This window comes from Amblyomma mixtum, chromosome 2 (genome assembly GCF_055824585.1).
Source record: "Amblyomma mixtum isolate Tamu chromosome 2, ASM5582458v1, whole genome shotgun sequence".
NCBI classification, from domain to species: Eukaryota; Metazoa; Arthropoda; class Arachnida; order Ixodida; family Ixodidae; genus Amblyomma; species Amblyomma mixtum.
The window spans coordinates 249,240,012-249,265,984 of NC_143013.1; the positions used below are offsets into that span (position 1 = coordinate 249,240,012).

General features: G+C 50.4%; 1 protein-coding gene across 1 annotated transcript; it reads left to right on the forward strand.

Annotated features, from left to right (window-relative positions):
• The first annotated feature begins 5,251 nt into the window (after window positions 1-5,251).
• Window positions 5,252-25,192, forward strand: LOC149363436 (uncharacterized). The gene is made up of 3 exons (XM_089569921.1): window positions 5,252-6,212; window positions 16,923-17,117; window positions 24,174-25,192. The coding sequence occupies exons 1-3, from the start codon at window positions 5,443-5,445 to the stop codon at window positions 25,048-25,050; spliced, it is 1,842 nt and encodes a 613-aa protein (XP_089426047.1). The 5' UTR covers window positions 5,252-5,442; the 3' UTR covers window positions 25,051-25,192.
• The last annotated feature ends 781 nt before the right edge of the window (window positions 25,193-25,973 follow it).

Here is a 25,973-nt window from a genome sequence, read left to right on the forward strand (position 1 = left end):
AGCTCGAGGTAGACGTCTTTTATGGTGCTGAGAAGGGTGAGTCTCCCACCATACTCCGAGGGATTGGGGCCAGGGGAACAACGGTGCCCGGAAAAGTGTGTCGCGGGCGAGCTGAAGGGCCAGCTCATTGCCGTCAATCCCTGAATGCCCAGGGACCCAGCAGGGGAAAACGATGGAAGGCAGCAATGCGGAGACCGCTAATTCGACCTCCTGTTGGAGAGAAGGGATTAGGGTGCTTTTCTGTATGTGGCGTATAGCGGCTTGTGAGTCTGAATAGACTACTCTTGGAGAAAGAGAAGGAGGGCAAATGACTGGAGGGCATGTGCAATGGCGAGGACCTCGAGGAACAACGCGTCCGGAGAGCGTAATACGGCCCGCTGGAGTGGGTTTTCAGTGCCCTATACAATAGACCAAAGGGAAGAGTTACCACGCGATATGAGGAGATGCATCAACGTGCACCCCATTCCGCGGAATATGCGTCCCGAATATATCGTCGAGAGGAGGAATGCAAGAGGGGAAGTGCTGCAGAAGAAATGGGACAAGCAACCTAACAGCCTTTACGAGGACGCAGCAGGACCAAAGAATGGAGTCATCTGAGGCAGATACTGCGCCACTGCCTTTCCTCGTAAACCAATTTTCAATTTTCAAGACCCGTATAAACTGCTTTCGTCGTTGAAGACGTCGCTGTACTACAAATAAACAAGAACGCTTTCAGCTATTATTCTGAGTTGGTAGTGTCAGATAAAAGGTTTTTGCTCAGAGAAAAAACACAATGCGATAGAACGAAACACAAAATCTAAACTGGACCCCGTCTTGCATAAAGAACATGAGCACGAACGTGCGGTAGCATACGTAGACGCCGCAGAATGCTCCCACCCCTCAGCTTATGCCCTCTGCGTACTCTCAAACAACTTACAACTAACGATACCAGGCTCTATCAGGCAAACACATCACTAGAAGCCGAAGAAGCAGCCATCGCGTTCGGGATATCGTCTTCCGCTGCGCCTCATCTCTGCCCGCGGACAGATTGATATTTTCTGCCGGTATTAAAATTCTCACTTCCAACCCCCAACCACCTCGCTGCATCCAAACAGCCTAGATACCGGTCCGTTCGGGCAATCCCGGTAATAAAGTGGCCCATTTCAATTCTCGGGCGTAGGTCAACCAAGCGGCGCCTACCGAAGAACCAGGCAGAAACAGCAAGAGCTACACAATAGTAACAGACTCACAGGCTGCATGCAGAGGCTTTCTAAGGGGAAAGATAAGCAAGCAGGCCGGCACCCTCCTCACGGAGGTGACAAAACTCAAAAACGAGCAGAACGTGGTATGGGCCCCTAGGCACGGAGGAGTGGAGGGAAACCTGAAAGTTGACGCGGTAGTTCGACGTTACACAAACCGAGCGAGTGGCGACAAGGGGGAAACCAACACTTCTCCAGACAGCTACGGAGAGCTCACCATGTTTTGGAAGTTAGGACGCCGTAAATACCCGCTTCCCCACAAGACACTGACAAGACATCAGAGCACTACATGGAGACAGCTACAAATTCGTACCCATACACAGTAAGACTTGGCCTACGCAATACACTCCAGAATGCATGTGGTGCGGAGAGATAGCCACCCTGTACCACTGCACATGGGGCTATCAGGCGAGCCCGATAGTGGCCAAAATTACAAAGCCGTCAGTCGAGCAGTGGAAGGAGCTTCTGTCCAGCTCCGACCCGCAAGATCAGCTTGCGCTGGTTGAGCGCCGAAGAGGCAGCAAGAACCAATGGGATCCTGTACCTAGGAACACCGCCTGCAGCTCAAGACCCCAACTCCTAAACCCCGTCCCATTTTGCGGAATAAAGTTTTATACTACTACTATCACGCAACGTGTGAGACTGGCTGATCACATATCACGACATCACGCACTACCACGAAGGACGTCTGTCTGCTTAACCCTGCGCCACCCACATCCCTGACAAAACAACAGGCCACCTGGCGACAACTCCAGGCTCGCACCTTTTCTTCCCCGGCGCTCCTTGCGCTTCACTTCCCTTCTACTCACACCCCCGAATGTTCCCTCTGTGGGGCCCCAAGAGCCACATTCGACGACATTGTGTTCATCTGCCAACAACTACAACCACAGGCCCAATGGGCACTCACGGACGGGGAGGGGTGCGACGTCTTGCTCTCTACCTCCTACCCGGCTCTCGTAACTGAGCCTAGAGTGCAGTGGGCGGAGAAGATCACACTCTGGTCGGGACTGCCGGCCACCACCCACGACCAGGAACCAGCCCTCATCTGAAATTTGAGGGGCTCCGCCGATAACGGTTTTTATCATCATCATCCAAGCTGTGAGCTGTCCTCATTAACGACAACATGCGTGAGCTAGCGCTGCGTTCTGCGCTTCAATGCTATATGCTCACTTGACTACTTTCTCACGCGAGTCGATAATCTTTCGCGCTAGTAACAGCACTCACATCGACCACCTAACTCGCGAAAGCGCTGCAAACTGCAAACAGTACAACTGGGCAATGCTCAGCGTTTTACCGGAGCGGCAATTACTGTTCGAAATACATTGTCCTAGCAACGACAACTCAACTTTGAAGCGAAGTATAACAGCTAAAACATGGTTCCGTGCAGACACTCCTGAAAAGGCGAGTTCGTTGGCAAAGCCCACTGCGTTCGAGGTAGACGTGTACTTGTTCTTGAAGTAGTCATGGGCGCAATACACTCTAGACAAGGAAAGAGACGTTTGCATTTCGGCTTGTCATGAATGTCTACAATGGCGGTGGCAGTAGCGACGGAAGGAATTTCTACGCATACTTCGCGCACGCAACTATCATTAAAGCCGCCGCCGCACAGCCCGCACTGTGGGGTGACCTGTGATATCTTCCACATGGTGTCCGCATGTACTCAAAATCCCCACCTCCACCCTTCCTCTACCTCTTCTAGAAAGGCATGGGAGACTGCCCTCCTCAACTGCTCTTCGCTTGAGTCCCAAAGGGCTCTGGTGAAACGGGCGAGAGACGGGGCCTCGTCATGCGGTGTCCCGGACTAGGGACGCCGACCATGTAGCGGGGCCACTCTGTGGCTCCCAAACTCTATGTCACCAATTAAAAGTTTTCACCACCACCACCACCGCCGCACTGGGTTGAACCAGCGTGTACTCTGCATTCTAGCTGACCAAGACGCGGGACCGTGGCACGTTTGCGTATGCGTTCCGCAGCGTGAAATGCATCATCTTAAAAGTCAGCATTGCCTGCCGAAATATTCGACGGTGTCGGTAAACTTGTCCAAACCGCAACCAGCAAGTACCTGGTGGCGTCTAGCGGCATGGATCTTGTGCTGTGAGCTGCGCCGTGTACCTCGGTTTCGTAAGTACTCAGCACTGCGAGAGACCGAAGCGAAAGCAATGAGTAAAAGAGGCGAAAACCAAATTTGTGAGCAGCTGAATTGGAAGAAAGGAACACGGAGCGCAAGCGGACCTATTCTTTGTATGATCGCAGATCATTTTATTTAATTCAACGCTCGCCACCTCAGCATGTTGACACTTCCTTTATTATTTTGAAATTTATCACGCTTTGTCTCATTACAGCTGCAAAGTTTGGTTTCGTTTATTGGGGTTTAACGTCCAAAAGCGACTCAGGCTCTGAGGAACGCCGAAGTGAAGGGCTCAGGAAATTTGACTACAACTCTAGAATTCCGTCTCCATCAAAATTCAGCCTCCGCGGCTGGGATCGAACCCGCGTTGGTTGGTTGCCAAACATTTATTAAAACAGTGAAGGGGCCGAATGCCGAGATCTAGGGGTCGGGGGTCGGCCAAGACTCCTTGGAATCTGGCAGCTTCTAGAGCGAGACCTATGAGCACTCGTTCGTCGTCCAGGGTAGAGCTGTGTAGACGAGCCTCCCAGGTATGTTGTGTGGGTGTTGGCATGTGTTGTTGTGATCAAGTCCAGACCATATGAAGGAGGTCTGCTGGGATATTGCAGTGTTTACACATCGTCATATACAGTTCAGGAAATATATTATGGAATCTTTTGGGATTGGGGAAAGTGTCCGTCTGGAGTTGGCGCCATATGACGGCCTCTGTCTTTGTAAGTTCTTGGTGCGGACCTGGATAGAGTTTTCAAGAAAGGCGATAGATAGTGTTAAAGCAGGTCGCTTGAAGTGATTATGGTGTCCTTCCTGACCAAGGCGGGCATGCTGGGGGCGAGATGATAAGCTGCTCGGAAAGTGAGCCCTCAAGCTAGCTCATGTGCTCCCTCATTAAAATTGAGGGTCATGTGGGCTGGAGCTCATATCAGGAGGGTCAGGTGTTTAGGAGGATTTGATATAAGTACGCGAAACGCTTCGACTGAAATACGGTCATGAATCAAAATAAGAATGGCGCGCTGTGAGTCACTTATTACTACTTCAGCTTTAGAAGTGAAGAGCGCGAGAGAAACAGCTACTTCCTCCGCTGTAGTGTTATGTGAAGTGCGTACGGAGCAGAAGGCATGAAGAGTCATGTTCTCATCTGTGGCAGTTCCTGTTGCTGCACTCCAAGTAGGCTGGTCTGCCGCGTCTGTGTAGAGTACGTCAAGTCTGCCAGCATATCGCTGCTGGAGTGACGCGTCGCGAGCTTCTTTGCGATTTTGATGATGAGTTGGATGCATGTTGCGAGGAGAAGGGAGAGTTTTGGTGTTGGCCCTGGTGGCAGATTGACCACCGAGGATGGCGGACGGACGGGAGTGATACGAGGCTGTTCGAGGATTCGAACCCGCGTCTTTCGGAGCTACAAAGTGCGTCTGATGATCCGGCAGAGACAGAGCACGGCCAGTTGGGGCGTCTACTGCACGGAACTGATCCACCACCCCGCCTCGGTGGCTCAGTGGTTTTGGCGCTCGGCTGCTGACCCGAAAGACGCGGATTCAATCCCGGGCGCAGCGGTCGAATTTCGCTGGAGGCGAAAATCTAGAATTCCGTGTACTGTGCGATGTCACTGCACGTTAAAGAACAGCAGGTGGTCGAGATTTCCGGAGTCCTTAACGACGGCGTCCCTCATAGCCTGAGTCGCTTTGGGACGTTAAGCCCCCATAAACCCTCTACACCCCCCCCCCCCCCCCTCCCGCACTCAAAAAAAAAAAGTGAGCATCTTGGTTGTTCTAGCTTTACCAAGCAGTCTTGAGTGGCTATAGCCTGCTACACGGTGGCGCCTGCCGCCACTGGCAGAACCGGACGCATTCGGGCAAAGGGGTCCTTTGTGTGCGTCCAGAGCCAACACCCTTGCCACCATCGCTGAGCTCCAAGATCACAGCGCCCACTGCTGCTGCCACGTCCCCGAACGCACCGAATACCCCGCCAGTCCTTTCAAATGCTCACGTGCGATGCTCGTACACGATTACGTGCTCCGATTCACGCGCACGAGGCCACGTGCACTACCACGTTATCCATTTCGAAGAAGAAGGCGAAAACAGAATGTTGACGATTATGAAAGTCCGTCGCCCGTGCCGCATGTTTTGCCTACTTTTGGCCCTGGTAAACCCGTTTCTCCTCTGGTTCTTCTTTTATCCTCCACAAGACGAGGATCCGTACAGCAACAGCGCATTTGTATTTGACACGCCCGGCTGCACGGTTCCGAACTATGGCCCCTTCCACTGGACGACACTTCTCTTTTACCAAATCAACTCCGAGAACGACAGCTATTGCCGCACGGAGACCACGGTCGTCCACTTAAGCGGGTACAACGTTCCAGTGCTCAACGAAGCGCTCTTGGCAAGCAGGTATAAGTTGAAGCCCGATGACATTGCGTGTTTCTACGCCGAAGTGCTGAGGAACGAAAGCGCTCGCTTTCCCGACAACACCAGCATTCTGGGACATCAGCACCGTGTCGCTTTCGGCGAGCCACTAACCGAGGCCGAGTACATCTCCCTATGGTGCAATGAGACGTCTTCCGGCGGCCGCACCTTCTTTTTAGACTACTTCCTGATACCGAAGAGGAAAAAGAAGAGTACAGGCAGGTCAATTGGGGCCGACAAGCGGCTGAATGTGGTCATTGTCGGCTTGGACGGCACCTCGCGGCTCAACACCATTCGCCAGCTGCCAAGGACGAGGCGTTTCTTGACTCGGACGCTGAACGCCTATGAGTTCCGGGGATACAACAAGGTCGGAATCAACTCATTCCCCAACTTGATACCGTTTATGACGGGCAAGTCGGGCGAAGACGTCAGGGAATCCGTTGGAAACAGGTACGGTACTAGAAGATACTCTTTTGTTGCACAATATTTTCTCCGATTTAAAAAAAAATTTGTCGATTACGTTACTTCCTTATGCGAAATTCTTGCGCACCTCATGAGCTGTTTCAGCTTTTCAATAGATTGTGGAAGAATTCAAGCAAGACATGTATGTACTTGCGTATAATTACAGACGCCGTGTTATTTTTCACACATATTCCTTCTTCAAGAAACACTCCACTAACAGCTCTTGTCATGAAGGAAGCTTAACGGTCGGAGAAATAGGTGGATATATGCTTGACTTGCTGCAACAATTCCCGGTTCTCAAAGACGAGGTCTCAGCAAGTATTTCGCGAAGTTGGCACAGCCGCGGGAGGTTGGATGGTAAACATTTATTAAAACAGTCAAGGGGCCGAAGGCCCAGATCTAGTGGGAGGCGTTACGAGCGAGAGGAACAGATGTTCTCCCGCATAAGTGGTAAAAAGTTCCTGTTTGTCTTTATATCTGCATTAAAGTCCCCACCCACCCTATCACCCTGGCAGGTGACAGTTAATAGTTATCGCGAGAGTTCGCTCACCGTTGTCAGCGCTAACGCACGCATCCCACATCTGTCTCTCATCACCCCACGTACCTATATCAGCGCGATTCAGGCCTCAATTGACCCAGGAAGCCTGTTATGCACACTTCCTTTCCTTAAAAAGATCGGAAAGTGAAACGTCATCACCAACGCCAATACACACAATGAACGCCGATGGTGGTGGTGAAAATATTTTAATGAAATGGTTTAGGAGGTTGTAGCGGTGGTTGGAGCTCTCAGTCCGGACGTAGGCTGCTGTCCGGGCTCTTTCGACGAGTTGCTTTTGACTCTTTTCGTCCGAGCTGGACAGAGCTGCCTCCCACCCCTCCTGCGTTGGCTGGCTATTAACAGTGATCGCCTGGTTTCGTAGGCAGGCCCATACCATATGGTACAGGTCCGCCGACTGCCTACCTCTAAAGTACCGCGTTTTGGCACAACGTTGTCAATGCCTGCAGCCCACATCTCTCTCTCTCATCACTCCGTGTACTTATTAACACAATTCAGGCGTCCACTGACCCAGGGAGGCAGTTATGCGCATTTCCTTTCCTGAAAGATCATCGCAGCGTAAAACATTTTCAACGCCAACGGCAATAAACGCCGACGACCTTTGGTTTCAGTGCCGCGTTTCTGCCACAACGTTGGCAATGCCAACGCATGCAGCGCACATCTGGTTTGGTTTATTGGGGTTTAACGTCCGAAAGCGACTCAGGCCCTGAAGGACGCCGTAGTGGAGGGCTCCGGAAATTGCGACCACCTGGGGTTCTTTAACGTGCACTGACATCGCACAGTACATGGGCCTCTAGAATTTCGCCTCCATCGAAATTCAGCCGCCGCGGCCGGGATCATCTACCGCCAGCCACAATAACCAGCTACGAAGATTGGGCTGCTTCCATTCTGGACCTTAAAGAAAAGCTCACAAAGTCTCTCGCCACCACGGAGGACTACCCAGCTGTTGACACCACCTCCTACACATTTGGGAAGCAAGACGTAGTCTTATAAAACGGTGGAAAAAACAAAGACACAATCGGAAACTAAGACTTCGAATAGCCAAGCTTACTATTCAAGCAGACCAATACGCATGGGACCTCGCTCGCACCAATTGGCTAACGAAGTGCGAATCCCTCAAAGGTCGCCTAGACACCAAGGCTACATGGAACCTTCTGCGATGCCTAATTGACCCTCCGAAAGCGAAGAGTGAACAACACAGAAATTTGCATCGAGCCCTACACAGCTTTCAAGGCACGGATCAAGAACTCGTGGATGAACTGACGCGTCGCTATATCTGCACCGCGCGAGACCCACAACCGTACAATAAGGAGTACCGTGGGGAACCGAACGAAGACCTAGACAGAGATTTCACTTCAGAGGAAATCATTGCAGCACTAGCAGATATGCGCCGAGGCACAGCCCCGGGACAAGACAAAATTACTGTCGGACTTCTGGCCAACCTCGGCACGGAGGCTCTGCAGCAACTCACGGATTACATAAACGAATGTTGGCGTACTGGCACCATTCCACAAGCATGAAAAACAGCCAATGTACACTTTATTCCCAAACCCGGCAAGAAAATCAGCATCGAAAACCTGCGCCCCATATCCCTCACGTCGTGCGCAGGCAAACTCATGGAAAAGGCAGTCCACACGTGTCTCTCTAATTATCTTGAGGACAATGAGCTACTACCACACACTATGTTTGGATTCCGGGCACACTTGTCCACCCATGATGTGCTTCTGCAAATCAAACGCGAAGTCATTGATCCCGCACGCACAAACAGTAACCGAGCGCTTCTAGCACTTGACCTGAAGGGAGCGTTTGACAATGTCAAACACTCCACAATCCCCAACAACCTCCACAGCATGAACTGTGGACAGCGAGTCTACTCGTACATCTGCGATTTCCTTACGGACAGAACCGTCAACATCAGCACCGGCACAAAACACACAACGCAAGTGAAGATGGTCACGAGAGGCACTCCGCAAGGGGCAGTACTATCACCACTTCTCTTCAACATTGCACTCCTAAATCTCCCACCTCTTCTCAATCAGGTACAGGGCATACGCCACGCTCTGTACGCTGATGATATAACCATCTGGACAACCACGGGAAGTATGGGAATGATTGAAGAACAACTACAAACAGCGGCGACAACAGTTCAAAATTATGCCCGGGCGTGTGGACTAACCTGCTCACCCGAAAAATCCGAACTCATAGTCTTCCGTCAAGGCAAGAATCAAGACACCATCAATATCCGCGTAGACAACTCACCCATCAAGGAAGTTCAGACCCTGAAGATACTGGGTCTGTACATAAATAGCAACGGCAACAACCTTCTTGCCCTCCAGAAACTGCGACTCGTGAGCGAGCAAGTCGCCAGGATGATCGCCAGGATAACGACGCGCAAATCAGGGATGCGAGAAGACGATACTCTGCGACTGTTGCAGGCTTTCGTTGTAAGCCGCGTCGTCTACGTAGCGCCCTACCTCCGCCTTAAGAAGCGTGACATAAAAACCTCGACATCATAATCAGAACTGCCTACAAGAAGGCCCTGGGACTCCCTCTTGCGACATCGACGGACAGGCTCTTGCGACTGGGTGTGCACAACAGGATCGATAAGCTGATAGAGGCACACCTTACGGCGCAGGTGGTACGGCTCTCCACAACTCGAACTGGCCGACAAGTCCTGAGTGATTTAAACATCAATTGCCCCCGACAGCTAGACACCAAAACCGACATCCCAGCCTCATGGAGAGGACAACTCAAGGCAGCTCCACTACCCAGGAATATGCACCCTGATTTTCACCAGTCAAGACGACAAGCACGAGCCGAAGCCATGAAAAGACACTACGGCGGGCGCGAGGGCGTGTTCTATGTCGATGCTGGGGGTCCCGAGCAGGGAATGACTGCCGTCGCGGTAGTGCACCAAAATACAACAGTCGACGGACTAGTACTAGCTAGCCAGGACATACTGGCTGCGGAAGAAGTGGCGATTGCTCTAGCTGCAACACACACTAGCTCAATATACATTCTCACAGATTCACAGACAGCGTATCGCAATTACCTCAGGGGCAGGGTCGCACCGCTAGCAGCTAAAATCCTGCAAGATAGCTACATCCGTGGCTACCAACCCACACACAAACACTTAATATGGGTACCAGGTCACCAGGGCATCCCAGGGAACGAGAGCGCACATGCCTCAGCCCGAGCATTTCTCCCCCGGGCACCCAGTGCGGATGCCGTGGAACCTCCTACCCCACTACTAACTTACAATGACATACTTCAGCACTTAAGTTTATCCCGTCGGGTCTACCCTCCGCCGGCTAAGACACTAGATAAAGGGGAGGAACAACACCTCCGAAAGCTACAGACCAACACTTACAACAACCCACGAAGACTACATGCCATAGACCCGGAGTCATTTGACTCACAATGCAAATTCTGCGGGGAGAAGGCGGACCTGTACCATATGGTATGGGCCTGCCAACGAAATCAGGCGATCACTGTTAGTAACCAGCCAACGCAGGAGGGGTGGGAGGCAGCTCTGTCCATCTCGGACGAAAAGAGTCAAAAGCAACTCATCGAAAGAGCCCGGAAAGCAGCCTACGCCAATGGGGTTCCGGACTGAGAGCTCCAACCACCGCTACAACCTCCTAAGCCATTTCATTAAAATATTTTCACCACCTACCGCCAGCCACGTAGCTTAAAGCACGATTGAGGTGTACACTGTTGCAAGATGGCAGTTGTACACCTTTCCTTCGCTTTTCAAGCTCCAGCTCAATTTGTTTCGCAGTTTAAAGCGCGTTTGAGGTGTCCACTGCTGGTTACGAGGGACGAAGGCGACGCCCCGGAACAGAAACGGGCGCCAAAGAGCTCACCTCTTTCTCTCTTTCTTCTGTCACTCCACCTTCCTGCATTCCCTTACGGCGCGGTTCAGGTGTCCAGCGAAATACCTGAGACAGATACTACGCCATTTCCTTTTCTCAAAAACATAATTACCAATTTGCGAATTTACGCCAAAGAGCTCCGCTCTAGAATTCCTGGGCGACAAGCATCGCATCTGTGCTCGCAAAGAAGCCAGGAAGGAGCTCTGCCCTCAAGTTAATTAGGGCTGATTGTGTCTGACAGTCGGGGCCTTAACTGCTTCAGACTTCCTTGCGCCACCGCCTCACTTCGCATGGGCCCGCTTGCAGGAAGCAGATTAGGCTAGTTCTCAGCCTTCTCTTATTCGCAGTCTAAAACTTCCCGAAGTTTTATGGAAAGCAAGAACGCATAACTGCCCCCCTTTTTAGGTGGACACCGCCAGCAAGCCTCTAGAAAAAAATTGGCTGTGGCTTAGCTAAGTTTAAGCCTGGATATCTCGAAGCAAAAAGCTGCGGCGATGCTCGTGGTTTAGCTTAAGGTTATACTTACGGTTACACTTAGGGTAAAGCTTTCTGGCTTTTCCGAAACATATTGTCATAGCTGTACAAAGTTTGTACGGAGGCGGAGCAGGAGACGCGCGTGTAGTGAATACGGCGCTGTCTTAGAAGGTTTCTTTAGGGGCATGTACTATGGTGTGCATTCCTTTCTGGTGTACGCCAAGATATGAGAGACGCATTTGCTTTCCTTAAAAGCAATATTTATTTCATTTCATGTTCATTAAGGACATTACGGCACGGTTCGTGTATCCACCGAGCGAGACATGAGAGAGACAGGAGTCGTTTCCTTTGCTTAAAACCAATTTTCATTTTCCTTCGCTTACGGTGCCGTTCGCGTGTAGACCGACATATGTGTGCTTCCTGGCGCACTGTTTGTCATTAATTTATTTTTTATGCGAAGCATACTACTTTAGCTACCACTTCAGCCCTTCACCGTGGTTATGCGCCTCCAAATCACGTGATACATGACGTCACACCACGTGACACGATGACGTCACGACAGTGGAGAAACGGGGGCCCACCTCGCGCCGTCGCTGTGGTTGTGCGCCTCCAAATCACGTGACACGATGATGCCACACCACGTGACACGATGACGTCACGGCAGTGGAGAAACGGGGGCCCACCTCGCGCCGTCGCTGTGGTTGTGCGCCTCCAAATCGCGTGATACATGACGTCAAACCACGTGACACGATGACGTCAGGACAGTGGAGAAACGGGGGCCCACCTCGCGCCGTCGCTGTGGTTGTGCGCCTCCAAATTACGCGACACGATGATGCTTCGCATTCTCCAGGCTTAACCAAGTTAAGCCTCAGCCATTTTTTAGTTGTGATATTTTATTTCTGACTGTTTATTTTTGTTTATGTCAGCGGCGGCCACATGCGCCGTGCGTGATGTCAATCGGTTTCACGCATGCGCAGAAGTGGCAAATCTGGGCACCGGCTCACGCGAAGCGCGGTGTTGACTAGTCTAGTGAAGGTTTTCGCTTCAAAATAAACACGAACGCTGTCTGAAAGTTCTCACCGCCGCGATAACTCTGTGGTTAAGGCATTTGTCTACTGCGCCGGAGTACCCGCGTTCGAATCCGACCGCAGTGGTGGATTTGCCGCTGAGGTTAAACGCAAAATGTGCGTGTGTGCTGTACAATGTCAAGACACGTTGCAGATCCTCAGGTGGTCGAAATTATTCCTGAGACGACCACTACGGCACGCCTTTCTTAATTTCTTCGTTCACTCCTTTACTCTTCCCTTACAGCGCGGTTCGGGTGTCCATCGAGATATGTGGGGCCGTTGCTGCGTCATTTCCTTTCCTCAAAAGCCAATTTTCAATTTCTTTTTCTCACACAGCGTTCGCGCTCGTTTAAACGTGACAGCGCTATAGAGCTGACGCCAGGATGAAAAGCCGTGCGCTGGCGGGGCTAATAAGTGCGGCTTCCGTTTGTTCATAAACACGTTTATTGCGGGTATAATTATCTGGTGAAAACAGGGCCAGTGCGTAAATGTAAATGTAAATTGGTTTTCTGAGGAAAGGAAATGGCGCAGTAACTGTCTGACATATCTCGGCGGACACCTGAACCGCGCCGTAAGGGAAGGGAGGAAGGTGGGAGTGAAAGAAGAAAGAGAGAAAGAGGTGCCGTAGTGGAGGTCTCCGGAATAATTTCGACCACCTGGGGATCTTTAACGTGCACTGACATCGCACAGCACACGGGCGCCTCTTGCGTTTCGCCTCCATCGAAACGCGGCCGCCGCGGTCGGGTTCGAACCCGGGTACTCCGGCTCGGTAGACGAGCGCCTTACCGGCCAGTGCGTGCCCTGCCTCGATACGTGCTCCCGCCTGTTCTTTGTTTGCATATATGCGCAGTAACCGCGATATTACTTCGAAGGCTGGCCGCTGTGGCTCTCCAGGGAGCTCGGCCGCTGGGCTGAAATACACGTGTTCAATCACGGCCGCTGCGGCCTTCGATGGAGGCGGTCTGGAGAACGCCCGTGCAGTGTGCGGTGTCAAGTGGACGGACATCTTGCGTTCAAAAGCGGAAGCTGTATTAGCTTTGTATTAGCCATTGAGGGAGGACAATGGCAGAGATAGCGCGTTGCGCGTAATACGCAATGCTTTCGAGGTTGTCTCCACCGGGAAGCCACGCTGTTACTGAGCAGTCCCTTTCCTGAAAACTATCCGGCGGCTCTCTTGCCGTTACTTTCCCATCGACTGAACAGAGTAAAAGTATACAAGCGCCATTCGCCTCCATCGGCCTCCATCGAAGTGCGGCCACCGCGGTCAAGTTCTATACCGGGTTCTCCAGCTCAGTGGGCGAGCGCCTTAACCACGGAGCCACCGCGGCAGGCGAAGCCCCATTAGTACTATGTTCCTTCCATAGAGCGGCTGGCTTCCAAAGCCTCAGATCTTTCCTCTAGGGCTCGCTACTTGCGCGATGGGGACAGACGCGTTTGCGTTGGCAACGTTGTAGCAGACACGCGGAACTGAAGCAAAGGGCTGCTGGCGTTCATTGGGTTCACTGGCGTTCGCGGTTATCACTTTGCTTTCGGGGAAAGGATAGGCGCATGACTAGGTTCCGTGCTCAGTGGACGCCTCAATCGCGCCTTCAGGTACGTGGTGGTGGTCCACCTGTAAAACTGCTTTCGCATATTTCGTGCTTATCAATGCTAAACAGCCATCCATTTCGTTCAAGGGACATCCGTGGGAGAGGAGGTTGTGCAACCTCGCGCATTCACGGTTTCTGGGTCCGCACGTTTTGTATTTCCGTGCATGCGCGATTTGTAGCTCAGTGCGGGCCAGATTTGAGTGTCGGACGGCGTCATTCACGAAATAGTCGCTTCAGCAGCTGCAGCAATAAAAGTACATTTGTACAGCCGCCCACAGACAACAGGAATGACGAAACGCATCGCCTGGACTGCCGTGAGCGCCACGAAGCGATAGCCATCGGGTAAGAGATAATGCACTCGGTATGTTTACGGTTCTTAGCACCCTTCGCTGCGGCACAGGCCTGACCGCCGCCTTGATCAGTTGCTCCGCAGCCATTGGGGACTGAGGGCCGAGAGTTAATTGGTTTGCTTATAGAAGGTTGCGGCCAAGTACTATACCAGGGTGGCCAAATCCTGTTCTGGTGAGGAAGTTCGTTGTCGGTTATGGTCACCGACAGGGTTAATTGGGGAGATATCGGAAAGGACTTTGCCCTGCAGTGGGGTGTAGTCAGGGATGATGATTATGATGATGTTTACGGTGGCTGACGATAGCTGGTGCGAACCGCGGCAGCTTAGCGCGCAATTTCCGGTTCCTGCCATAAGAAAACTGCAAAGCGCGTTGCAGTGTGCCGAGGAGGCCGCCGCGGCGAGCAAGATGGTAAATTGGTAAATTAAATTTTCAGGAAAGGAATTGGCGCAGTATGTCTCACATATCTCGGCGGGCACCTGAAACGCGCCGAAAGGGAAGGGAGGAAGATGGGAGTGAAAGAAGAAAGAGAGAAAGAGGTGCCGTAGGGGAGGTGTACGGAATAATTTCGACCACCTGGGGATCTTTAACGCGTACTGACATCGCACACCAGACGGGCGCCTCTTGCGTTTCGTCTCCATTGAAACGCGGCCGCCGCGCTCGGGTTCGAACCCGGGTACTCCGGCTCGGTAGACGAGCGCCTTACCATTGAGCCATCACGGCGGGTCGAGAAGAATGCGCCGGAGCAAAATGCGCACGAACGTCCCCGCGACGAACGCGCTGTCCACGCGGCGATCAGGCAGAAGCGAAAAAGCAGTCAAAGCGAGCTGCGCACTAGCTATCGTCAGCCGCCGTAAACGTGCCGAGAGGATTATCTCGCACGGATGACTATCGCTTCGTGGCGCTGACGACAGTCCAGGTCACTCGTTCCGTAATTCGTGTTAAGTTTGTGGGGGCTGTATTCTAAATTGAGACCGAATGGTTCCTTAAATATTCCGGTTATACATCAGTTTTCACACACCTGCACGGTGAGGGAAAACCGATGAGAGAATCTACTTATCCTTGCTAGGCCAGATGTCGTAACGGACACACACACACACACACACACACACACACACACACACACACACACACACACACACACACACACACACACACACACACACACACACACACACACACACACACACACACACACACACACACACACACACACACACACACACACACACACACACACACACACACACACACACACACACACACACACACACACACACACACACACACACACACACACACACACACACACACACACACACACACACACACACACACACACACACACACACACACACACACACACACACACACACACACACACACACACACACACACACACACACACACACACACACACACACACACACACACACACACACACACACACACACACACACACACACACACACACACACACACACACACACACACACACACACACACACACACACACACACACACACACACACACACACACACACACACACACACACACACACACACACACACACACACACACACACACACACACACACACACACACACACACACACACACACACACACACACACACACACACACACACACACACACACACACACACACACACACACACACACACACACACACACACACACACACACACACACACACACACACACACACACACACACACACACACACACACACACACACACACACACACACACACACACACACACACACACACACACACACACACACACACACACACACACACACACACACACACACACACACACACACACACACACACACACACACACACACACACACACACACACACACACACACACACACACACACACACACACACACACACACACACACACACACACACACACACACACACACACACACACACACACACACACACACACACACACACACACACACACACACACACACACACACACACACACACACACACACACACACACACACACACACACACACACACACACACACACACACACACACACACACACACACACACACACACACACACACACACACACACACACACACACACACACACACACACACACACACACACACACACACACACACACACACACACACACACACACACACACACACACACACACACACACACACACACACACACACACACACACACACACACACACACACACACACACACACACACACACACACACACACACACACACACACACACACACACACACACACACACACACACACACACACACACACACACACACACACACACACACACAGAGAGAAAACTTTATTGTCAGCAATAGGTTGGTGATGTTCTTGGGTTCATGAGCCGCTCCAGGTGGCTGGCAGTTCGTCTGTCGGCGACCTCCTGCGCACTTGCCGTGGCCCTGGACTGAGCGTCCGGGTCCGGGCTAGCGAGAACAGCTTCCCATTTTTCAAGCGTTGTAGATGTGGCTATATCTGCCGGAGGTGGATCCTCCGTGAGGTCCTAGATTATGTGGTCTAAGGTGGCAGGCACGCCGCACAGCTGACAGTACGGATTTACCAAATCGGGAAAGATATTGGAATATGCCCAAGGGTTTGGCTGCGACAGGCCTACGGCTTCAGCTAGGCCAAGCATTCATTAACCTCAGGACACTCCGAGGTATGACAGTTCTTCCATTTCCTGTGGTCACCTGTTTCCCTTTTTGTCCTGATATGCAGCAGTCACTTCGACGGACTGGCCCACCTCATGTCCGTGTACGAAAAAAATGAGTACCTGACGCTGTTCCTTGAGGAAGATCCGAGCGTAGGATTGTTCCAGTACCCAGTCCACACCGGGTTCAGGAAGGCACCTGCGGACTACTACCCCATCGCACTCTTCAACAAGTGGAAGACACCAACATGCTCTATTATTCGGTTAGTTTGTCTCTATGATACTAATGCTTTTTCCTGCGTGGCACAGCTAGGCCTGCAGGCTACCGTATCAAAGGTACCATGGGGGCAGAAGTAACAGACCCCCCACCTATCCAAGTCCCAATCCGTGCTAGTCTGCGTAGGGGCGCCATCTGACAAAGCTCTTCTGGTCTCGAAACGAGCCCACTGCTCCGGTCTGGACACCAGAAGTTGGTGGGTTTTGGGGGTTTAACGTCATAAAGATACTCAGGCTATGAGGGACGCCGTAGTGAAGGGTTCCAGAAATTTCGACCACCTGAGGTTCTTTAACGTGCACTGACCTCGCACAGTACACGGGTCTCTAGGATTTCGCCTGTTTTGTCAGGTGGCGCGCCCAAGCAGTGTGGCACGGGCTGGTACTCGGAGTGGGGGGATCTGTTATAGAAGAGCGAGTTGGGCGAGTTTGTACGGATTCGTTATGAAACAACAGCGCGAAAAAGACGGGGACAACAGTGGAGACGACAAAACGAACGCTGACTGTCAACTAACTTTGTTTGACATGAAATGCAAGTTATGCGCAAAATTGCGCCCAAGGAAGAGGAAGAAATAGTATAGTCACAGATAAGAAACAACATATACAATCCACTGAGACCTCAGCTTGTGTCCAGAAATCCGAGCTCTTTTTCTGTAAGAACTATCGGGGCCTTGCTGATGCACTTGTCCCGGTTTTTTGCGATATGGTATGATTCCATAGGTTCTCGCGTGGTGTTATTCCTGTGTTCATTGCTGTGTAGAAAAAGGGGGAGCACCCGCTGCACGTGAGAGAGTGCTTGACAATGTGGGAATCTGGGTGGTTATTTTCGGCATTTTTGTTGTGTTCCCAAGGGCCCGTGTTCAGACATCATCCAGTCTGGCCTGCGTAAATGGCTGCGCATGATGAACTGATCTGATACACTACGCCTTCAGTGCACGCAACGAACTGCTTCTCATGGCGTATGATACAACCCTTGCGTGCACCTCGGTTCGGGGCTTCTAGCTTATGATGCACCTTGGGACACATGCGGGCCAGATTTAAGGGAGCGGACAAAAATGCATCAACCTGATACCGCTTCGCCACATCCTTCAACCCATGCGAAAGGCGATGTACTGAGGGAATGGCGACGAATGCATTACTTTTATCCGGGCTGCGTTGTTGGCTGGTGTGGGAAAACCTGCTCCTTATTCGTATAGCTAGCTCACCCGGGGAAAAAACCGGGACAAGTGCATCAGCAAGGCCACAACAGCTGTTACAGATAAAGAGCTTGCATTCCTGGACAGAAGCTGAGGTCTCAGTGGATTGTGTATGTTGTTTCTTATCTTTGACTATACTATTTCTTCTTTTTCCTTAAGCGCAATTTTTTCCAGACGCTATGCGCATAAATTGCAGTTCAAGTCAAAGATAGTTAGTTGAGAGTCAGCGCTCGTTTTGTCGTCTTCACTGTTGTCCCCGTCTTCTTCGCGCTGTTGTTTAATAATGGATTTGCAACTTCGGCCACCGATGGTACCTATAAGTACTATTATGCAGCTACGTACATTTACCGCCCACTTCAACACTCGTACGTGGTGTCACCTGGTGACCCTTATGTGGATGATTAAGGTATTAGTTTTCGGGCATGCTGCGATATTTTCAAGCTTATCCTGTACCATTCCTCTAAATTAGACAATTAAATCGCTTCAGGATTATCACCCGTTTCGACCGCCAATGAATTTTGAAGAAGTGTGTCGCAGTTTGATTAACTAAAAGGTTATACATGCCATGTGTATAGATTAAGGGCCATATTCATGGCTAATGCTTCACAGAACGCTCCTCCAAACCAGCATACGGCTGCCAGGCAATACTTTTGGAACCTCGCAACAGCTAGTGCCGTGATCCCGGCTGGTTTCCAGCAGTAAAAATTAATCACTTGACGTGGTGCAGTTGAGGCCGCAGAATATAACAGTTGTTTCAAAGCCAGCGACTTACGCTACAGATTTCTCTTAATGGACACCTGATTCAGAAATCTGATTAATAAACACCAAAGCATGAAAGCGGCTAACCCTACCAACAAAATAGAACTGGCAGAGCTATCAAATTTAATAAAGAAGTGCAAGATAGCGGCCAAAAGGAAGCTTAACATGGAGAAAATCGACCATGCTCTAGGAACGGAGGTAGCCTACAAGCAGTGAAGAGAAACCTAGGCATAGGTAAAAACCAGATGAATGTGCTAAGAGAGAAAGAGGAAAATCAACAGAAATCTATACGGCAGCGAATGTTATCAGAAGATTAATGAGAGAGTCAGCAAAGCACAGCAATGGGACATACCGCAAGAAGGAGGAAGTAAAGAAAGCCTTAGGAGCAATGAAAAGGGGGAAAGCAGCTGGCGAGGATCAGGTTACAGCAGATTTCTTCAAGGACGGAGGAGAGATTGTGCTAGAAACACTAGCCACCCTGTATACGCAATGCCGTATGAGTTCGAGCCTACCAGAAGTATGGAAGAACGTTAACATTATCTTATATCATATATAAGGAAGGAGACGTCAAGGACTTGAAAAATTACAGACCGATCAGCTTTCTGTCCGTTTCCTACAAGGTATTTTCTAACGTAATCGCAAATCGATTGAGGACAACCTTAGTATTCAATCAGCCAAATGATCAGGCAGGTTTTTGTAAAGAATACTTGAAAATAGAATAGTCCATATTTACAGTGTCAGTCAGCTGATAGAGAAATGCGCAGAGTTCAACCAACCCCTATATATAGTGTTCATCGATTGGGAGAAAGCATTTGACTCAGTTGAAACTTCAGTGGTCATACAGACACTGCGGATTGAGGGTATAGGCCGTTTACAGCACACAGTTCTTCCTTTTGAGACGAGATGGCTCCACAGGCCCACTCGGAACACGGGGCCATTACGGGCCTCGTAAGTCGCCGGCGTGTACGCAGCGACGCATCAGTGGAGATATCACGTGTGGCTGCCGAATGTGTTCTAAGGCAGAAAAAATACGTTCTGTGTTGTGGATTGCAAGAATGGAGACAGAGTTAAAGGTGCGGAATGGGATTGTTTGCGAGCTTGGACGTACTACCTCTGTCCGCTCCCGCTCACTATGCACCCTTACCGAACAGGCGGGCGCAACAAACTCGTCTGCCAGCGCTTTCTAGTCAATCTAGAAAGAAATGCTTCGATCTTAGAAAGTCTGCAAGGGTAAGTGCACAGCATAGCCACATGAACAAGCTCTTCTGCCGCCGAAACCGTTAGGGCGTGTTTTCATTTGCTGTCAGTTGCGTCTGCGTGCGTAGCGAGACCTCATTGTTCACAAGTTAAGGTGCGCGACCATTAGAAACAGGAGCGCCCGAGGACGAATTAGAAACGGTATAGAAGGACGACTAACGCTCCTACATGCATGCATCTACATACCGCTACGCCAGATTGTGCAGTGCACAGCCGTACGAGCGTAAAAATCTTACCGTCTGTTCGTGTGCTACATGTCGTCTTGGAGCTAGTGTTGAACTTCGCTCCGAGAAGCACGGTTTTCGGGGACCATATTCGGCAGTTATGGCTGCTATGGTGGGTCTTTGTCCCTTCCTTGCGGTCCATGCGAGACAGTCACTGAAAGTGTCCTCTCAAGCGAGCGCTCGTAGTGAAGCTGATTACTTACCACCGAGACCTTGAGCCCTTTCATCTCCATATATCGAGCGTTGTGTGTACTATAGTTTTAGGTGTGTGGCTGACTTAATTGTTAACTTCATGCAGCATCAACGCGTTCCCGTACGCGTGTTCGCCAAATGCAGCCGGTACAGCCAGCGATGACAGCGCCGCCCACCGGCAGGTAGCAGCCACATTAAGGCTGGTTATAAATATTCATTCAGAACGACGGCTTGACATCGCCGCTATGGCGCAGTGGATTAGAGGCACGTGTTGCGTATGGAAGGTCGGCCGTTCGACTCCGCTCTCTGTACTGTAATTTTATTGTTTTTTTAATTTCATTTTTTCCATTTTTTCCCTTTTAGGTCGCAAATCGTGATGCTTAGTGGCATATAACGCCATTTAAGAGGATTTATTATCCCTTTTAGGTAAGCCGTTGTGACAATCTTCAGTCACCGTGATCAATTCACCGTGGTTTCAAGCCTTGTGGCTGTACAGGCTGCAGTTGGCGAATACGCTTCCCGTACGCGCGTTATAACAATTATACCGAAAAATCCTTTGACACGATAGCACGCCAGAGTTAACGGAGAATACCTAAGTAATCTACGATTCGCTGATGACATTTCCTTGCTAAGTCACTCAGGACAAGAACTGCAAAGCATGATCCGTGAGCTAGACAGGCAAAGCGGAACAGTGGGGCTCAAATGTAACGTGCAATAAACCAAAGTAATATTCAACAATCTAGCAAGAGAGCAGCAGTTCGCAAATGGTGGCGAGGTGCTGGAAGTAGTAAGAGGATATGTCTACTTAGGGCAGGTAGTGACCGCTGATTCTGATGATGAAAAGGAAATAACTAGAAGAATAAGAATGGGGCGGAGCGCATATGGCAGGTTTCCTGAGACCATGAATGGCAGTTTGCGAAAAATAGCGTATTACGTGTCGTGCAAGAAAACGCGCACTTGTAGTTAACTCTCTTTCGTTGCAGGTCGTGAATGGCAATTTACCGATATTCCTGAAGAGAAAAGTATACAACAGCCGTATCTTGCCGGTGCTCACATATGAGGCAGAAAGGTGGAGGCTAACGGAAATGGTTCAGCTTAAGTTAAGGTCAACGCAGCGAGCTAATAAAAGAAAAATAACAGGTGTTACGTTAAGAGACCGGAAGCGGGCAGAGTGGGTGAAGAAAAAAACGCGGGTTAATGACATCCTAGTCAAAATCAAGAGGAAGTAGTGGGCTTGGGCAGGGCATATGATGCGAAAGCAAGATAACCGCTGGTCCTTAAGGGTAGCGGAGTGGATTCCAAAAGAAGGCAAGCGTAGCAGGGGGCGGCAGAAAGTTAGGTGGGCGAATGAGATTAAGAAGTTCGCGGGGATATGGTGGCCGTAGCTGGCGAAGGCCACGGTTAATTGGAGAGACATGGGAGAGGTCTTTGCCCTGCAGTGGGCGTAGTGAGGCTCACGATGATGAATGCTGCCATGATATAATTTATGTATATATTCATTTTTGTCGCATTTCTGCGTTTAACAAACAAGTAGAAAATATTTTAGGGTTCCTAACACAGGTGAGAGGTTCTAAACAAATGAGTACGATGTGTATGTGAGCGTCTAGCTCTCTGCATGCATGTACATAGTATCCCAACGATAGCTGCCACAGGACCATTAAACCTTGCCGTTTTAGACAATTACAATGCAAAACATTCAGCAAATCCTGAAGAAGAAGCAAACACAAGCATTGAAATGATCCATTCGTTGGTCCGAAAAGGCGAAGGGTGGAGCCGCTCTCCGCGACATGAACCCCGATCACGTTTTCACGCATCAAGTGATGAAATTAGGGTTCTCATGTGCTTTTTGAAGGCTTGGCGAAAGCCTAGTGCCGTTTTTCCAATATTTTCCAACCGCATCAACCGAAACACTCAGTCAAAAATGAACCATCAGACGCAGAAACAGTCGCGACGAGGCGCGCGCCGAGCGGTCAGCAGGTGTGTAATGGCGGCGTGATCACGTGATCAAAAAGATGGCAGCCCCCATGAGAAGGTGTTGTGAAGCGTCTATAGAAGAAAGAGAGTTATGTGAAAATACTGGCAGATGTCTATAACGACTGCACACCTACCATATACCTTCATAAAGTCAGCAATAAAATTCCAATAAGGAAGGCTGGCATGGAGGGAGACAAGATCTCGCCAATGCTGTTTACCGCCTGTGAGGCCTGAATTCGGAACAGTTTGGGGTAAGAGTTAATGGAGAATACCTAAGTAAAAGTAATTTGCGATTCGCTGATGACATTGCCTTGTAATGTTCAACAGTCTCGGAAAGGAAAACCAGTTCACAGTTGGTAGCGAGGAGCTGGAAGTGGTAAGGAAGTACGTGTACTTAGGGCACGTACTTGCTGCTGGTCCGGGTCATGAGAGGTACATAACTTGAAGTATAAGAATGCGGTGGAGCGCATATGGCACGTCTCAGATCATGAATGGCAGTTTATAAATACCCCTCAAGAGAAAATTACATAACAGCTTTATCTGACCGGTAATAACCTATCGGGGTAGAAACGTTGAGGCTAGCGAAGAGTGTTGAGCTTCAGTTAAGGACAACGAAGCGAGGTATGGAAGAAAAAATGATAGGTGTATCGTTGAGAGACCGCAAGCGGGCAGAGTGGTGAGGGAACAAACGCGAATTAATGACAACTCGAAATCAAGAAGAAATGGGCTTGGGCATGGCATGTAATGTGGAAGCAAGATAACCGCTTTTCCTTAATGGTAACAGAGTAGGTTCCAAGAGAAGGCAAACGTAGCCGGGGCGGCAAAAAGTTAGGTTGGCAGATAAGATTAAGAAGTTAGTGGGGATACGGGGGCTGCAGCTGACAAAGGGCAGGGTTAATTGGAGAGGCATGGGAGAGGCTTTTGCCCTGCAGTGGGCGTATTCAGGCTGATGATTATGATGATGATGATGTATCTAATATACAGCCTCAGTAGCTCGACTTCAGGCACATTGACTTCCCGTGGTGCGCTCACAGTTGCAGTGCAAAGGAGGTTTATCCCTGTATGAATGTTTGCCATCCTAGAGTACCCGTCCCGATGCCTCTGTAGTCACATATTTCTCCGGCGGAGCGTGAGGGCACGAGATCAAAGACATATTGGTCAAAGTACACCCTAGTGCTGTGCGATATCAGTGCAGGTTAAAAAAATGTCAGGCGGTCGAAATTACTATGCGGCTCTTCACTATAACACCCCTCTTTCACTGCCCTCATTTCACTTCTCCCTCAGTCTTATCCTTCACGGCGTAGTTGATGTGCCCACTGAGAAGCGAGATCGCTACGTGCCGTTGTTTTCCTCACAACCAATTTTATTTTCCTCTACAAGTGACTTAAGCCGTTCTGCGCGTCGTGCCAGTTTCGTAATATTTTCCTGCCTGCGATATTTCCAGGTACATCGCGCAGCTTCTATCGTTCAGGGACCAGAAGATTTTCGCCTACCTCTGGCTTACCTACCTGACACATGACGAGTTAAACACAGTGGGCTACCTGGACCAACCGCTCGAAGCCATGTTGAAAAACATGCACTCTTGCGGCGTCTTCAACGACACCGCGCTTCTGTTGTTCGCCGACCACGGACTACGATACGGCCCGAGCCGAAAGACCGAGGTGGGTCGCCAGGAAGACAACATGCCAGCCTGCTTATTGGCACTGCCACGCCAATTTCTTCGGCAATATCCCGAGGCTGCGGTGAACCTTGAGGTGAATCAGCGGCGCCTCGTAACCGCGTACGACTTGCACGCGACCCTTCTGACTCTGGCCGAACTGCCACGCTTCAAGCCGGCGGTTACCGCTCGCGGCCTGAGCCTGTTCGGAAGGATTCCGCCCGAACGCACCTGCGCCGATGCCTATGTGCCTGACGAGTTTTGTTCGTGTGCAAACCACTACGTGGTGTCTAGGCAGCATCCCGCAGCTGCCCACCAGCTGTCCCTTGATGTGGTGGCCTATATTAACAAGCTTGCGAGTGCCACGTTCCCCGAAAAATGCAATTGGTGGGAACTTATGCGCGTGGAAGACGCGGCTTTTTCTAAGCCACTTAACCACACTAGTGGCGATGGTGGACAGCTGCTCTTCCGGCTCACGCTAATGACCTCACCGGAGGCCGTCTTCGAGGTCAGTGGCTTCGCGAAACCGGGTCGAGCGGCCAACTCCTGGCGGAATGTCCGAGTCACGTCGATCGAAAGGTTGGACGCGTTCAAGAACCAGACAATGTGCCTGAGCCGTCACGATTACCAAAAACTTTGCAGGTGTAGATCGATGTGGTGGTGAAGCGTATGAATTTTTATAGATATGGACAGGGGAACAGCTGGCATTTCTTACACTGGCCATATTTATGATTTGTGACTTAATTTCGTGTTTTCCGGATGCTATTCTCTTGTGTTATTTTTGCAATACTGTTTTTTGTTATTGTACTTCGGAATACGCGCAAAGAAATCGAATAAAACAATAATATGAACTACTGAGACTCCAGTGACTATCTGCAGCGACAGCAAGTCGACTAGATAGGACGAGAACATTAAACTTTCGTGTGGATTTGACAGACAACTTAAGTTCTGCTGACTAAAAATGTATTAATTTACTTAGATACCAGGTCGAGTAAAGGAGGTTGCGTGCTTAATAGGATTAGCCGCACTCAAGAAAAAAATGTGTATGAAGCCTATTTCTCTCTGAGGAAGCAGCAGCTAGCCACAAAACTACTGTCAAAACCACTATGGTTGGCCAGCTCATCTTTCTTCTGAGAGACAGATTCTCACATGCTTCGCTCAAGCGCTTCAGTGCAGCTGAGGCGGCCATCAGGCTCCAGGAAAGCTGGTGCTCATTAGAAAGCCGATATTATACGCGCTGGAACTGGGAATCAATATCCACAGCTGTCGCATAGGGGGCGGATGCTCAAACCACTAGGCTAGCGTGGCGGTAGTTCAGTGCAGTTGATGAAACGGAGATTTTTGTCTTTTATGACTTTCTAGAAGCGCGAAAATACAGTGTCTTCAGTTTGGACCTCTGTCTTCTCAGTAATTACGTTAGGTACTGTAGTGCGCCCCCTCTTCCGTGGAAGAAGCGTAGCTTGTTGGGCCAGTTGGTGCATGGTACGTAGAAAAGCAGCAAAAAGGACGCATTAACATTTGTCCTGTGTACTTCTCCTCCTTGTGAATGCGTCCTTTTCGCTGGTTTTCTACGTACTCTTCCGGGGA